General features: G+C 33.7%; 1 protein-coding gene across 8 annotated transcripts in view; it reads left to right on the forward strand.

Moving 5' to 3' along the window:
- Window positions 1–14,843, forward strand: part of DGKB (diacylglycerol kinase beta) — a 918,246-nt gene that overhangs the window by 175,918 nt on the left and 727,485 nt on the right. For all 8 annotated transcript variants that reach the window (XM_060196157.1, XM_060196160.1, XM_060196152.1 and 5 more), the window contains one exon: window positions 4,143–4,296. In XM_060196157.1, the coding sequence (XP_060052140.1) occupies window positions 4,143–4,296 (154 nt within the window). The remainder of the gene's footprint in view (window positions 1–4,142; window positions 4,297–14,843) is intronic.

Below are 14,843 nucleotides of genomic sequence, written 5' to 3' on the forward strand. Positions count from 1 at the left end.
TTCCAAGTTGTTCCAAAATCAACCCATCTTGCTCAAGTGTAGCATAGAGTATATTGTCTATCCTCCCTTCAGAGGATGGAAAGTTCTCTACCATTGTTGATCCAAGTTGAGGGCAAGTTCCTATGGGGGCCCACAAAAGGGTCTGTTGTGTTGTTCCTGATAGAAATGACTGGTAACAATTGAGAGAGGGATTTATTCAAGGTCTAAGCCCATCATGTCTGTGAAGCTCAGGACTCCCTGATTAGTTCCCCAGCTGATGGCGTGGCCTGATAGTGACTAAAAGAGTCATCGTTAAATCTTCTATGGATTAGAAATAAGGGAGCCGACAATCATGGTCTTTTATGAACTTCGTGTTTTGCAACATTAAAGTTGTGTGTAATTACAGAAAATATAATGGAGTAAATTTCCTGCCAACCAACACTATGAATCATTTGTAAAAGGTGTTTGCTTCATCAATAAGACTTATAACTAAATAAGATATTATTATAACACAGAAACATTGAAGAATTGAGAAACTTTTTTTTGCTTCATTGTTAGAGCAATAATGGGTTTTTCTTTGTTCTTGTCTGTTTATATAACATTGTTGGGTTTTCACTACTCTAAAGTGACTTTTTCTGAAAGAAAAAGAGAGAAGGAAAAGATACAATAGCACTACATTTTCCTCCAGTGCAAAGAGGGTTAGGATTGGACATTGGGTTGTGAATGTGGCAAATTAGGCACTGACTCAGGTGGACCATCTTGCTGGCCTGGACTTTATTTTTTAAGTTTGATAATCTTTTTAAAAGTATTTTCTTTCTGACAGCAGTAATTTGGGGATGTTGCCTTATATAGAATGTTTATAGCGAACATTAAGATACACAAAAATTCAAATTTTATTTACAGGAATTCAGTGAATATTCCAGTTTCTAGAGAGAAAGGCAAATTAGGACAATAGAAACCACAGCCAACATCAAGCCAATGCTTCTTTTTATTTATTCTTTACATTTCATTTATTTTATATGCTCAGTGTCTAAGTATATATTACTTGCTTTAATCAATTTATAATTACATTTAGGTAAGCAGCCTATATGGTTGATTATGTTATTGGGGGGTTAATTGTTACAGTGCAGTTTTTGACCCATGGATACAATTTAGTATTTCTGGTTGATAAGTGCTGCAGAACACTATCAACCCCCAACTTAAGTCTTTTTTTTACCCATGAACCAAGACTCCAACATTCTCCTTTTTACTCAGAGCATCACACTGAGTCCTAGTTTCATTTTGTGTTTTCTCTTTCTGCCTTTGTTTCTGAAGTTTTACCTATAAGTGAGAATATCCAGTCTTTGTAAAGAACCATATTCTCTACTGAGAGGAATGTCATGCACTTAGGTTCATTTTTCTCTCAATTACCCAATGTGCAGGCTTTAATCATTTAATCATAGGCAATGATTTGAAGAAGTTTCTGCATGGGTTTGGTAAGATTCTATAAAAACTTTACACATGAGATATGGCAGGATTTTTTTTTTTTTTTTTTTTTTTTGCTTTTAAAAGAGTAGTTAAGGTGATTGGGTGATGCTGTATTGGACTAAGTATTCAGGTTACCATGTGCAAGGACCCAGGTTTGATCCCCTGCTCCGAACTTGTTGGGGGGAAACTTAATGAGCAGAGTAACAAGTACAACATTCCACCCCCTTTTCTGAAATGGAAATAGAGAGGAGAGGAGGAATAAAGAAGGAACTGGAAAGAGAGACACCTGCAGCATGGATCCATTGCTCCTAATTTCCCCAACAGCCATGGATAGACATGGGGGTTTGAACCATTGTCCTTATGCATGGTAATGTGTATGCTATACTGTGTTTCCACTGCCCAGGCCCTTGAGGCTTATTCTTCAGATATTGTTTGAAATTCCTTATAATAATAATCCAAGAGATAGTTTATGTTAATTTCATTTATAGATATAGATTTTGAGTTTAATAAATTTTATGTTGTCAAATTTTATGTTGACCTTGTTTCTAAGTATAGTGTCTGCAAGAGTTTTTCGTTACACAAACTTTGAAATAAAATTAGCCCCTTATTACCAATGGAATTGTGTCTTTTATTAGGATTATCTTTCTATATATGTAACTTATCCAGCTAAGTGAGAACTGTTTCTCTTTCTATAGACTATCCTAAGGTACCATCCCCTGCTCAGTTTTCTTTGAATGTAATGGTCCTGTTGTTGCCTTTACCTGCATATTAAAACACTGATTTATTGTGTCAGCATGCATTTTTGGAAGTACTTCTGCTATTTAGGGCTATTTTTCATATATTTATGCTATTAGAATTTTTTTGTAATAACATAAAATACATTGTGGTTCATACTGCTGACAAAAATTACATAATTCATTGCATGGTGGTTGTGGTGGTGACATAATAACTAGTAAATATGGAAGAATATAAAAATGTTTACTGTTACCAATACAAAGCTATAAAATGCTTTTTCTGTGAATGACTATCAAAGCAAAGACTAGACAGGTAAAATTATCAGACTAATGTGTAAGCTGTCTCTGACCTATCAATACACAAAATGAAGCTTACCATTTCACTTTATATTGGCTTGATAATATGTTAAGTATAAACTCATCATTAATATACTTACTTGGCTTATCATCTAATATAATAAAATATACATTCTTCAATGATATTTCTGTAAGTTATATACCATTTTAGGTTTCTTCAACATAGTAAAGCAATATAATTTGTCATTTTGTAAAACTTTACCCCCAGTATAATTTTCTTCCCAAAGTATCAGCTTATGGATTCAATTTTGGTAGTAGTTAATTGAGTATGGAAAAGTTATCTTTCATGTCCTTTCAATAAGACTCATCATCAGTGCCCTCTAGATCTGAGCAAATATCACTTCACTCAAATTTCTTCCCCATAGTTAAGCTAGTCCCTTCAAATGATACACATACACAATGTAACTTTACTGATTTTCTCTCTCATTTGTTATATGGTTGTTTTTTCTGGAGACATTTATGCATTATTCTTTAGTCACTAGAAGTACTAGGCAAAGCCAATACAAGATTATTCATTTTATTTTTGCCCCAAGGCACTTGCATGCTTCTTAAATCCATATGCAAAAGTCCTGATCCTACTCCTCGGCTTCTAGGGAGAAAGCAAACTGTCAGTGACTTCAGTAAAATTTACCCATTAACTGAAAATTAGAAGTGACTTTCACCACCATTTCCTCAAGTAAACATGGGATTTATCAACTTAGCAGTGGTTCTTCTTAAATAAATCTACTACTCTGTAGTCCTGCAATGAGTAAAGGAATACAAAAATCTTGAAATAGTAGATTATTTGAACGTTTGCACACCAATTGACTCTGGTGTTTAGTTGAAAACTTAATTGTTAACTACTTAAAAAAAAACAAGGAAGTTGAAAACGAGTGAAATATCTCTTCTTGGAAGATATCTGCCTTGTCATCTACCGACCCAGGTCCAAACCTAGTGAAACTAGGGGATTATGTCTTATAGTATCCTTCTCTCTCCCTTATGTTTCTTTCTTTCTATCTATCTATCTATCTATCTATCTATCTATCTATCTATCTATCTATTAGCTGTCTATCAATAGATAGATCTGAAAAAGCTGGATTGGAATGGTGAAGCCCTGGCAACAACAGAAAAAAAAATTGAAAATAAAACTCTGAACCAGGATTCACTATTAGAAACAAAGGGAGGTGATGAGACGTTTCCACCATTTACAGTGCCTGCTGCATTCATGATAGCATTGACACATTTACCTTAATTGCATGGTTTAATTATTACAACTCTGTGAGACTAAGTATATGATTTCTTGTTGTCAGAGTGTAGGGTGGGTGTGGGAGCTAAGTTTCAAAGCCTTACAAAAGTCAAGGTCACAGTATATCACAGTATAATTCACCAATAAACATGTTATCCTGGAAAACTCGAGCTCTTCTTCCGGCACCAACAAATGTAAGATATGCCTAACTAATCACATTACATAGGAAAGTCTAATAAATTGCATTTACTATTATTTTAATTGTTAAACTTTATCATAAAAATGTGTCAGTTCATTTCTGCTATTAGTGACTTTGAGCATTATTCACAATCTTAATTTTGCCAAAGACTTAAAATATATGTTTAAACTTTATTTTTCAGACAATAGACTTTGAAGGTTTCAAGTTATTTATGAAGACATTCCTGGAAGCTGAACTACCTGATGACTTCACAACACATCTTTTCATGTCCTTTAGCAACAAGTTTCCTCATTCTAGTCCACTGACAAAAAATAAGCCTTCTCTCCTTTCGGGTGGTAAGCTTAATTATTTTCTTAAAAAAAAAAACTATTTGCATGTAGTAACAATGGAATCCTGTATTCTAGAGCCCTAGAGTTTATCCCATGTCTAGTTTTTTCTTCTTTTCTGTTTTCCCTTTTCTCTAGAGTACTTTTAAGCTTTGACTTGTTGTGGTGCCTGGGGTTGAACCTAAAACTCTGGAGTCTCAGGTGTGAGTGTCTTCTGCATAATGATGGTATTACCTCTCACCCCTTGACTCTGAATTAAGAAATAATGTGTGTTAGTGAAATAGTTCACTTGGATAGTGCACTGTTTTACAGTGTACATGGCCCAGGTTCAAACATGATCCACCACTAGACTGAAGGAAACTTCAGTACTGAGACCTCTTTAACTCTCTGCCTCTGTCTCTCTCCTAATAATACTAATACTAATAGTAATAATAATAATCTATTAAAAAGTGATAAAAGACTGAAGAGATAATAGTCATGGAGTATTTTTGCTTCAGTTGTTTGTGTTCAAAGGCTCTTGCTGTTATTGTTTATATCTGTTACTAAATGACCTGCATTTCTGTGAAAAATAATTACCAGAAGATCATGCTCACATTTGCAATAAAATGAAGTGAAATACATTAACTTTTTTTTAAAGGAACTTCCACTAAGACTGCGAGAACTATAGTGCTTATCCTCTGGAGTTGGGACAGGGTGGGGAAGAGCACAGAACTTTATAAATGATGCAGTATTCAATCATGTCCCTTTAGTTATATGATCTTGTAATTCACTATTAATTCAATGGCAGAGTATAAGATTTGAACACATGTGACTCCAGCAATATAGATGTCAGAGCTGAATAATTATCTGGTCTCTCATAAAAATAAATAAACTTTATTCACTAAAAGATTTACAGGGGCAATCAATATCAAATTTTACTTTTAGCAGTAAGCGATTTAGTTAAAAATTGATATTGTTTCAGTAGTCTCTTACACTAAGATTATGTAGACTATTAAAATTTCTTGATATAACAGTAGTTAAACATTTAGAGAAAAACAATTCAGTAGCCTCACACTAAGATTACGCAGAGTATTAAAATGTCTTGATATAACAATAGTTAAATATTAGAGAAAAGGAATTTGTCCATTACTTGTCATGTATGTTAGAAGCATAACTTTATGTAATAATGTTTCAAAAAAATGTGGAAAGGTGTTATTTTAAGTAAGAGGCTCTATTTAGATACATTCATATGGAAATGTATTCTGTACCTAGGATGTACCTGGAAGACATAATATTTAATATCAGTTTTGAACATTATATCTTTACATTTTTAAAGATTTATATTTTAATGTGAGAGACAAAAGCACTACCAAGATCTGACACATATCAGTGCCAGAGATTGATCCTGGGACTTATAAGACCTCATGCATGTATTATCTGTGTGTGTTAATGCTGAGCTATAACCTGATTCTGTGAGATATATATATATATATATATATATATATATATATATATATATATATATATATTTCAAAGTCCTGAATAAAGTTTAAATCCTGAATAAAGTGTAGACCTCTTAGATACTTTACTGAATTTCTGTCACCAGAGAGATAATTGGTTATTTAACTATGTGTTGCTTTTTGCAGATGCTTGATATAGTAAGATCTGTTGTTAATTGTATCCATTTTCATACAACCAGGAAACCAGAAATTTTATATTACTACACTAGAGATAAAAAAAATACATTATATGCTTTTAGAGAGAAAAGGGTGGAAATGATCAACAAGTGTGGTGGGTTAATTATATAGACACTGAGCCCTAACAATAACTCACATTTGAAAATATATATATATATAATTAGTGGTGTCCTTAGATATTGAGAGATAAGATTTTAAAAAAATCTAATATGATGCTTGGGTTTTCCAGGCTTAGTTGGAAGAGAATGACTATAATTGCTTTGGTGATTCTGTAGGAACTCAAATCCCAAACCCTCTTTTCATCTGCTATCTCAGAGTAAGTAATTAAAAGCCTAGCTTTACAGTAAAAGCCTAAACAGTTATCAAAATGGAAAAATAAATGATGGAATGACATTTTAAACTGGTTAAAAATTAAGGAATGACATTGTATTTCATTTGGGACAGGCACATTTCCTGCAAAGACTTGAAAGGAATTGTGAAATGGACTGTACAACGTTCATCCTGCAACAATAAATTAAACTGATTCTTTTTCAAAGATTAACACTCATATATTAAAACATAAGAGACTAACTTTCTTTTAAGAACTGTTTCTTACCTTGCATTATTATCATCCTTACTGTCTGATAACTTTTTCCTGCAGTAAAAAATTTTAAAAGTCAACATAGCCTTCCCTTGAACTGTAAAACTAATAGGAGGGATTTCAAATGATTTTTAATATAGATGTGCTATAATCTTAACTTACCTCTCTTGGATTTCTCCTTCTTTAACCACTACAATAGCTGCAGAAGTATAATAGTTATTATTAACTATACCAAGTGAGAAATAAGGACATCTCACAAGAAAATAAAACTGAAAGTGAATGTGTTATCCTTGTTAATGAAGAAACTAAATATTAAATATTAGTATGAGAAATATAACATTTTTTTTTATGGTATAGAAACTTAGAGATCATTATATCTGGAGTAACTTCTTATGTGAGTGCATTGTGTTTTGCCAAAAATGTAAAATCTAACTATATTTGGCATTACATATAGTAGATTATTTATTTTCTTAAATACTTTCTTGCAGCATAAATACATCTTATCTACTGATATAGCAAATGATTACTTTTACCATTCCAATACTGGGCTTTTATTTTCAAAGATATTCCTAGTATGTAGGATATATGACTTAAAACTACTCTCTTTATATAATCTTTCATTCATTTTGCAACTTTGTTTAACTGCAAGTGGCTCCCTAAACTTTTTCAACTGTGAGTTATTATTATGAGCTCAATTTTAGACCCTGTAGCTTGAACGCTGAGAGTAGGAGAAAAATTCATAAATATGCAGATTGTTGCCACTGAAAGTTCTTTTTAAATTATTTAAATACTGTTTTGAGGAAGAGAGACCAGATCACTGCCCAGCTTTGGCATATGGTGGTTCTGGAAAATGAATCTTAAACCTCTGGGACCTTCTTGAATCACTGCAAATCTCTTAAGTTCTTAACATCTTAATATTAACATGATGACAGTACTTTTTCAGCCTTTCAAAAATATGTAAAATATATTTATTCTTAGTAATAAATCATAAATAAGTTAAGAGATACTCATTAATCCTCCTTTTGTATACTCAAATCTTTGCCACAAATTCTCAGCATAAGACATTTTTTTCATATCACATAAAATATGTCCTATCGGACATACTTCTCTTACAAATAAGATCTCTTTTTAGTTCTCAAAGAATATTCAGTATATTAACTATAATGTGGACAGAAGTTTAATCTGATGTATATGGACCAAACTATATGTGCCTGGTAGGCAAATATTTATACTCTTCCCACATCAGTTCCTTTTCTTCAGTTCTTCTCTTTTGGTACATGAAACCCAAGTTTTTAGTGAATTACTTCACCCTAAATTCTTGAGTTTACCCTACTTTCCAATACCTCATGCTACATGTTTACTCGCAATGCACTCTGCATTACTCATACTTCATACTCTGAATATTCTGCCAGTGTCAGTTCAATCCAACACTGTGTCATAAATTATCAAATACAATTATACCCAACATAGCTCTGATTTCTTATCTCTAAAAAGTTGTTATAACACAGAAATCTAACGATGTTACTTATAAGCTTTAAAGTGTTGGGTTTCACAATTACATTATTTAAAGTTTTATAAGTGGGTTAGTGAAATAACTCACTTGCATAATCTGCTATGTTGCCATTTGCACAAGCCAGGTTTAAGCCCAGTCCCCACTGCATTGAAAGAAACATCAGGGCTGTGATCTCTTTCATCCTCTTTCTACTTCTCTGTCTCTATCAAAAATAAAAGCTTTACAGACTAGCACAATGCTGTGCAGATTACAGTTTGCCTACAGGTCTAATTCTTTGTGTCTTTTTGCTTCATATACAGCAGGCTCTTTTCATATCATGCTGTTTTCTGTGATTTAGACTTATTAAGGAGTCTGTTTTCCTCTATGGTGTTTCCTCTGGCCTATTTCACAGTTAAAACCATCTACCTCAAGCCCCAAGCCACAGAAATACATGCAGTGTTATATGTTATCTGGAGTGGATAACTGGAACGTAGCACTAGCACTCTTGCAAAAACCATACACCTATCTCCTGTGGAGTAGCTTTTTGGCTATCCACCTTCCCCAGAACCCTGCACAGATGTTTGGGAATTAACTTCATCTAACTTTCCTGTAGGATATCAACTAACCTCAGTTGTCGTTAACTGTTGCTTTCTATAAGACTAAGATACTGAAAAGGAATTCAGTGTGACTTATTAACATTTTAAGCACTCATATCACATATTTCTAGTTAATCTAGAAAATGTTCAAAATGTTGACTCTAGTAGTAGCTGTCCAGTTTTAGTCAAAGGAGTGTAAGAATGTCAGATGTTATTTCATTTTTTCATTTTCATTATTTCATGTTATTTTCTTTCTTTCCTTCTTTTGATAGAAACAGAAATCAAGAGAGAGGGTGAGAGAGACAGATATCTGTAACACTACTTCACTGCTTGGGAAGAATCTCTTTCTGCAAGTGAGGATCAGGAGCTTAAAACTGGGTCCTTATGCATAGTGACATGTGCTCTTAGCCAGGTTTGCCACTACCCAGTCCCAGAGGTTATTTATATTAGTTGTTATATATTGTTGCTTATATGTGTCAGTAACAACAAAAACACACAAAAGGTCAATTTACTATATGATGTGATTTAAAGGACGCTAGCACGGAAGTCATTGAGTGATTCACCCGGTAGAGGGCACACATTATTATGCATGATGATCCAGGGTAAAGCCCCAGACATGGGAGTACATGTAAGAGCAAGTCTTCATGAGTGGTATAGTAATGCTATGATGGTTTTCCTTCTCTCTTTGTTTCTCTCTGTTTCACATCCTCTATGTAGAGAAAAGAAAAATGGCTGTCAAGAGCAATAGAGTTGTATAGGCATGAGGCCCAGCAATAACACTGGTAGCCAAAAAAAAATAGTTTTGTCTGTCTTAATACATTTTCAATATATAAAATAAATTGAGAACATATTATGAAATTTTAAGTCAGAAAGTAATCACACTACCAGTAGTATGGAAGCTTTCAAGAAGGTAGATGAGGCTGAAGGTATAAAAGAATCCCAAATATATTTAATGTTTAGAATAATAACTGTCTCCTGAAAATAAAAGCTTTTTTTTTAACCCTTAAGCCTCGAACTGTCATTCTAATTTAACAAAGTTTAATAATTAATCTATCCTTCTAAGCTATAATGTTATTGATAGATGTTAGCATGGTTACTGCACAGAAAGTCATACCACAAATACATTTCTTTTGGCAGCAGAGAAGACACAATTCTTTTTGTCCACAAGGAAGTTAATCAAATTTAGAACAGAAAATTGCATGATGAAAATGAGGTACCTGAGCCTTTGGGAAAATGTTCTTTTGCCAAATGATCTTACTGAATGTTCTTGCCAAAAGACACACTTCATTAATTGTGCTGAGGTGTAACTGTTATGCTTAGCAGAACTGCCTTGAGGATATTAAAAATATGTGTATGTCTCTGTGTATATTTTTATTCTAAAGTAGCTTTATTAGTCTTTTGTGTCTATAACCTACTTCAGTTTCCACAATGTGAATAGAGCAGATGAGTTCCTGAATAGCAAACCAAACAGAATATAATATTTGTAAGGTTATGTGACAAAGGCATATTGTGCATATTTAAATATGCTTGTACATTTATTAATATTAACATATATTTGCTAATAATAATGTTAAAAGTATCTATTGTTTACATATCTTATACATACACTCTAACAAAAATAAAATATCTAGCTTCTAACCATTATTAAGTTACCATTTATTCATATCATATAACTTATAATTATCTTTATAGCAACAATTCTAATTATCATTAAAACTAATAGTAATCTACTAATTATTTTACTTCAAAAAGCTTTTTTTGCCTTTTATTCTTTTTTTGAAAAATAGTTATTTATTATTTATTTACACAGTTATGGGACAACAAGGGGATAATTCACATTGTTCCCACCACCAGATTGCAAAGTCCCCATTCCCTCCACTAGAAACTGCAGTAGCCCCACTGCCCCCCCCACCAAAGGTCAAAGATGTGGGTCAACTATTACTTCTATAACTGTCTGTATATCTTTATATTTTGTTGCCCAGTTATTTTTAACAGAGGCAGAGAGAGAGAGAGAGAGAGAATGAAAGAGACCATAAGATCAAAACTTTAATTATGTGGGATATATATATATATTTGCAAGTTTATATGTTTAAGTTCTTTATATTCTACATATGAGTGAAGCTATCTGGTAACTTTCATTCTCTTACTTATTTTCTTAAGCATAATCATTTTCAGTTCCAACAATTTTGTCCAGAAATATATATATATAGTAGAGTAGTATTCTATTGAGTGGCTTTTTGTTGCCCAGAAACATTTTTCTGTTAATTAGAGGAAAAAAATCATAACTTTTTTGAGAATTTTTAAATTAATGATTGAATGATATTTTATAAAATTTTAAGACATTAAGAGCATAACATCACATCCTTTTATGTGTATAAGTAACTGGTTACCCATAGTGCACGCTCCCCATCACTGTCTTAACTATCATAGTTCTGACAAAGTCCAAGACAGTTAGTTCTTACATTTGTTCTTTCCATCCTTATTACTAATATAAGCCATACTATCCTTTACATCTTTATTTCACTTAGGAAAATCATCTCCAGTTCTTTCCACTGTTTCCCAATTTCATCTTTTAGATTCCACATTTGTAAGCTTGCATTCATGAAGTTTACTGCCAATAAAAGATGTTTCTTTTCAATCTCTTCTTTAATTATTTTTCTCCTTTTATTTTTGTTAATTAGTGATTATTGATTTTCAAAATTACATGCCAATAGGTGTATAATTACACACTGTTCCCACCACCAGAATTCTGAATCCCTGATCCCTTCAGTGCAATCCACCAAAGTTCTCCCAAGGTTGCAGACATGGGTTAACCATAATTTCTACAACTATGTCTACATTTGTACATAATTGGCCCCTTTTTGTTCCAGGATACTCCTCTCTTTCCCTCCAAGCCACAAATAACAATATTACTACATCCAAATAAACCCCCCTCATTCTCTTCCTCCTATCACTTCTCCCTCACTGGGAGTATGAATCAATTTTGTTTTAAGGTCCAGAATGTAGGAAGTCTAGCTTCTGTAATTGTTTCTCCTCTGGGCATGGGAATTATCAGGTCAACCCATATTCCTAACCAGTCTCTATCTTTCCCTAGTGGGCTAGAGGTCTGAAGGAGTGAGGTTCCAGCTCATACTGGTGAGGTTGTCTGCCCAAAAAAGGCAGAGTGGAATCATGGTAGCATCTGAAACTTGGTATTTGGAAAATGGTAGGACATATAATGAGACAAAATGGTTAATGAACAGGAACCAAAAAGTAGGAACAGAACAGATTAAAAAGTCCATTTTAGGCATGTTTTCAGGGGCCCACAACTATGGTAGTTTTGCCTGAGTTTGAGGATGAAATTATAAAGAAATGTTGTCTGATAAAATGCCTAGACATGTGTGGATTAAGTTTTGGACTCTCTATCCTTATTCCATTGGTCCATATGGCCATTTTTGTTTTATACCACACTGTTTTCACTACTACTGCTTTATAGTATAACCTAAAGTCAGGTATTGTGATGTCTTCATTTTTCTTCTCCAATTTGGATTCCTTTGATAGCTCTTTCTTGCCTGATTGTGATGGTGAGGACTTTTAGGACTACATTGAAAGTGGGCATTCTTGTCAGTGAAAAGCTTTCAATTTTCCCCTGCTGATTATGATGTTAGCCATGGGTTTATCATATATAGCCTTTTTTATGTTGAGGACGTTTCCTTCCACTCTCAGTTCCTTTATTATGAATAGGTGTTGGACCTTTCAAATGCTTTTTCTACATCTATTGATAAAATCATGTGATTTTTATCTTTTATTTTGTTGACATGATGGATTACATTGATTGACTTACTGTTGTTGAACCATCCCTGTTTCCCAGGGATGAATCCCACTTGGTATTGGTTGTTTATTCTTTTAACAAGTTGTTTAATTCAATTAGCCAAGAATTTTTGAGGATCTTTGCATCAATTTTCATCAGGGATATATATCTATATTTTCTCTTTTGGTGTGGTCCTTTCCTGATTGGGGATCAGCGTGATTTCAGTCTCATAAAATGTGTTTAGGAGTGTTACCTCTTCTTTAATTCTGGAAGAGTTTGAGGAGAATGGATAAAAGTTATTCTCTGAATGTTTTATAAATGTCACTATTATAGCCATTTGGGCCTGGGCTTTTGTTCTTGGGGAGGTTTATAATTACTGTTTTGATTTCTTTACTAGTGATTGGTCTGTTAAATTATCAAAACTAAATGACAAGGAAAAAATTAAGGCAAGGACAGAACATTCAAGAGTCTTAAATTCTTAGACTCATACCAACTACCAACCTTGACACAAGAGGAAGCAGATATATTTTACAATATTGTGCCTTGGTGTTGGACCTTATGTATTTATAAACCTGGGTGAGCCTCTTGAATGAGAATGTTCTAAGGATTTCCAAAGTGAGGGAAATTCTCAGATAAAATTGCTCTGAAAATGGATTATGGACCTTTGGCCTTGTCTTCCTCCTCAAATATACTTATCTTTTTTTAATTCAAACTTTTGATGGTTTCTGCAATTTCACAAAGAGTTTCTTCATTAATTCTGAACCTTTTCTATTACCTCACCTTTAAATTAAAAGAGTGGACTAATTGTAGATCTTAAGTTGGAAGTGCTTTCTTCTGCAAGTGTGAATCTACTTTGTAATCCTTTAACTGAGCTTGAATTTCTGTCAGAGTATCTTTTATTCCCTTGAGTTCTGATTGAAATTTTTCTTTCATGCTTCTTAACTGCCTAGTGAATTCTGGTTGAAGTTCTTCTTTCAAGATTTGTAGTTTCTTAGTGAATTCTATTCTTTGTTCCTTTTTTGTGTGTCTTAATCCCATAGTAAAATGCTCTTTCAAGTCTTGTGTATGTTTCTCCATGCTATGCTTAGATTCTTGAAGAATCCTCATAATGAGTCTTCTGTAGTCTATCTCTGATTTTCTCTCAAATTCCATAATTTCTTGTAGTTCCTCTGCTTCATGTGCCATACTTAATTGCTAATTTCCATTTCTCTGCTTACACATTTTTTTGTGCTAGTTATTGATGGCCACCAAGTGATGCTTTTCTGATCTCTAAGCTTCTTTTGTTTATATGCTCTAGTGTGGCTGGACTTGGGGTTGTTTTTGGCTGTCTTGTGGTCTCCAATTCTTTTTTTTTTTTTTTCGTGTATGTATGTCCATGCCTTAAATTCAGAAAGCTAAATGTCTGAAGTTAAAGACAGAGGATTTAAGGTCCCTTCTCTTTTCTTTAGAAATCATGAGTTGCTCTCACTGCTTGCTGCACATTAGCAGAATGGTACAATGTCACAGTTTGGCATTGTGCCACCTGGAGCTTTGATTTGACTATGTTGAACTTTCAGCCCATTCCCCTTTTGCCCGAAACATGCACAAAAATCCCCCCGAGACTGCAGATCTTTCAGCTGTAGATTATGAGTTCAGTTGAGTATCACATGTTGTATTTATTTGTTTTAGGGGGAGGGGTAAGAGCCGACCTGATTCCTGTTACTCCATGGGCACACCTTCTGGAAGTCTACTCTTTAATTATTTAGTGGTTTGAATATACTACTATTTAATACAGGTGGTTTTATTTCCCTTTTTGTTCTTCCAAAATAAACCCTCAAGTTTTCTATTTTACTATATATTCTTTTAGGATAAAGGTATTTTTTGAAATTTATACATTTATTGGATGGGGACAGAGAAATTGAGAGAGAAGGAGGAGATAATGAGGGAGAGAGACATCTGAAGCCCTGCTTCAACCCTTGTGAAGCTTTGCCCCTGCAGGTGGGGGCCAGTGGTTTGAACCTTGGAATTCTGTATTTTCAATTAAATATATTAAACTGTAATGATACCTTCATATTGTCTCATTATTATGTTCAAAGACATTTACACTTTTTAAAGTTTATTTTTAATTTATTTTTTATTTAAGAAAGGATAAATTAACAAAACCATAGGGTAGGATGGGTACAGCTCCACACAATTCCCACTACACAATCTCCATATCCCATCACCGCTCCTGATAGCTTTCCTATTCTCTATACCTCTGGGAGCATGGACCCAGGGTCATTGTGGGTTGAAGAAGGTGGGAGGTCTGGCTTCTGTAATTGCTTCGCCGCTGAACATGGACGTTGACTGGTCAGTCCATACTCCTAGTCTGACTCTCTCTGTCCCTAGTAGGGTAGGTCTCTGAGGAAGCTGAGCTCCAGGACACATTGGTGGGATCGTCAGT

Source organism: Erinaceus europaeus, chromosome 8 (assembly GCF_950295315.1).
Source record: "Erinaceus europaeus chromosome 8, mEriEur2.1, whole genome shotgun sequence".
Classification (NCBI taxonomy): Eukaryota; Metazoa; Chordata; class Mammalia; order Eulipotyphla; family Erinaceidae; genus Erinaceus; species Erinaceus europaeus.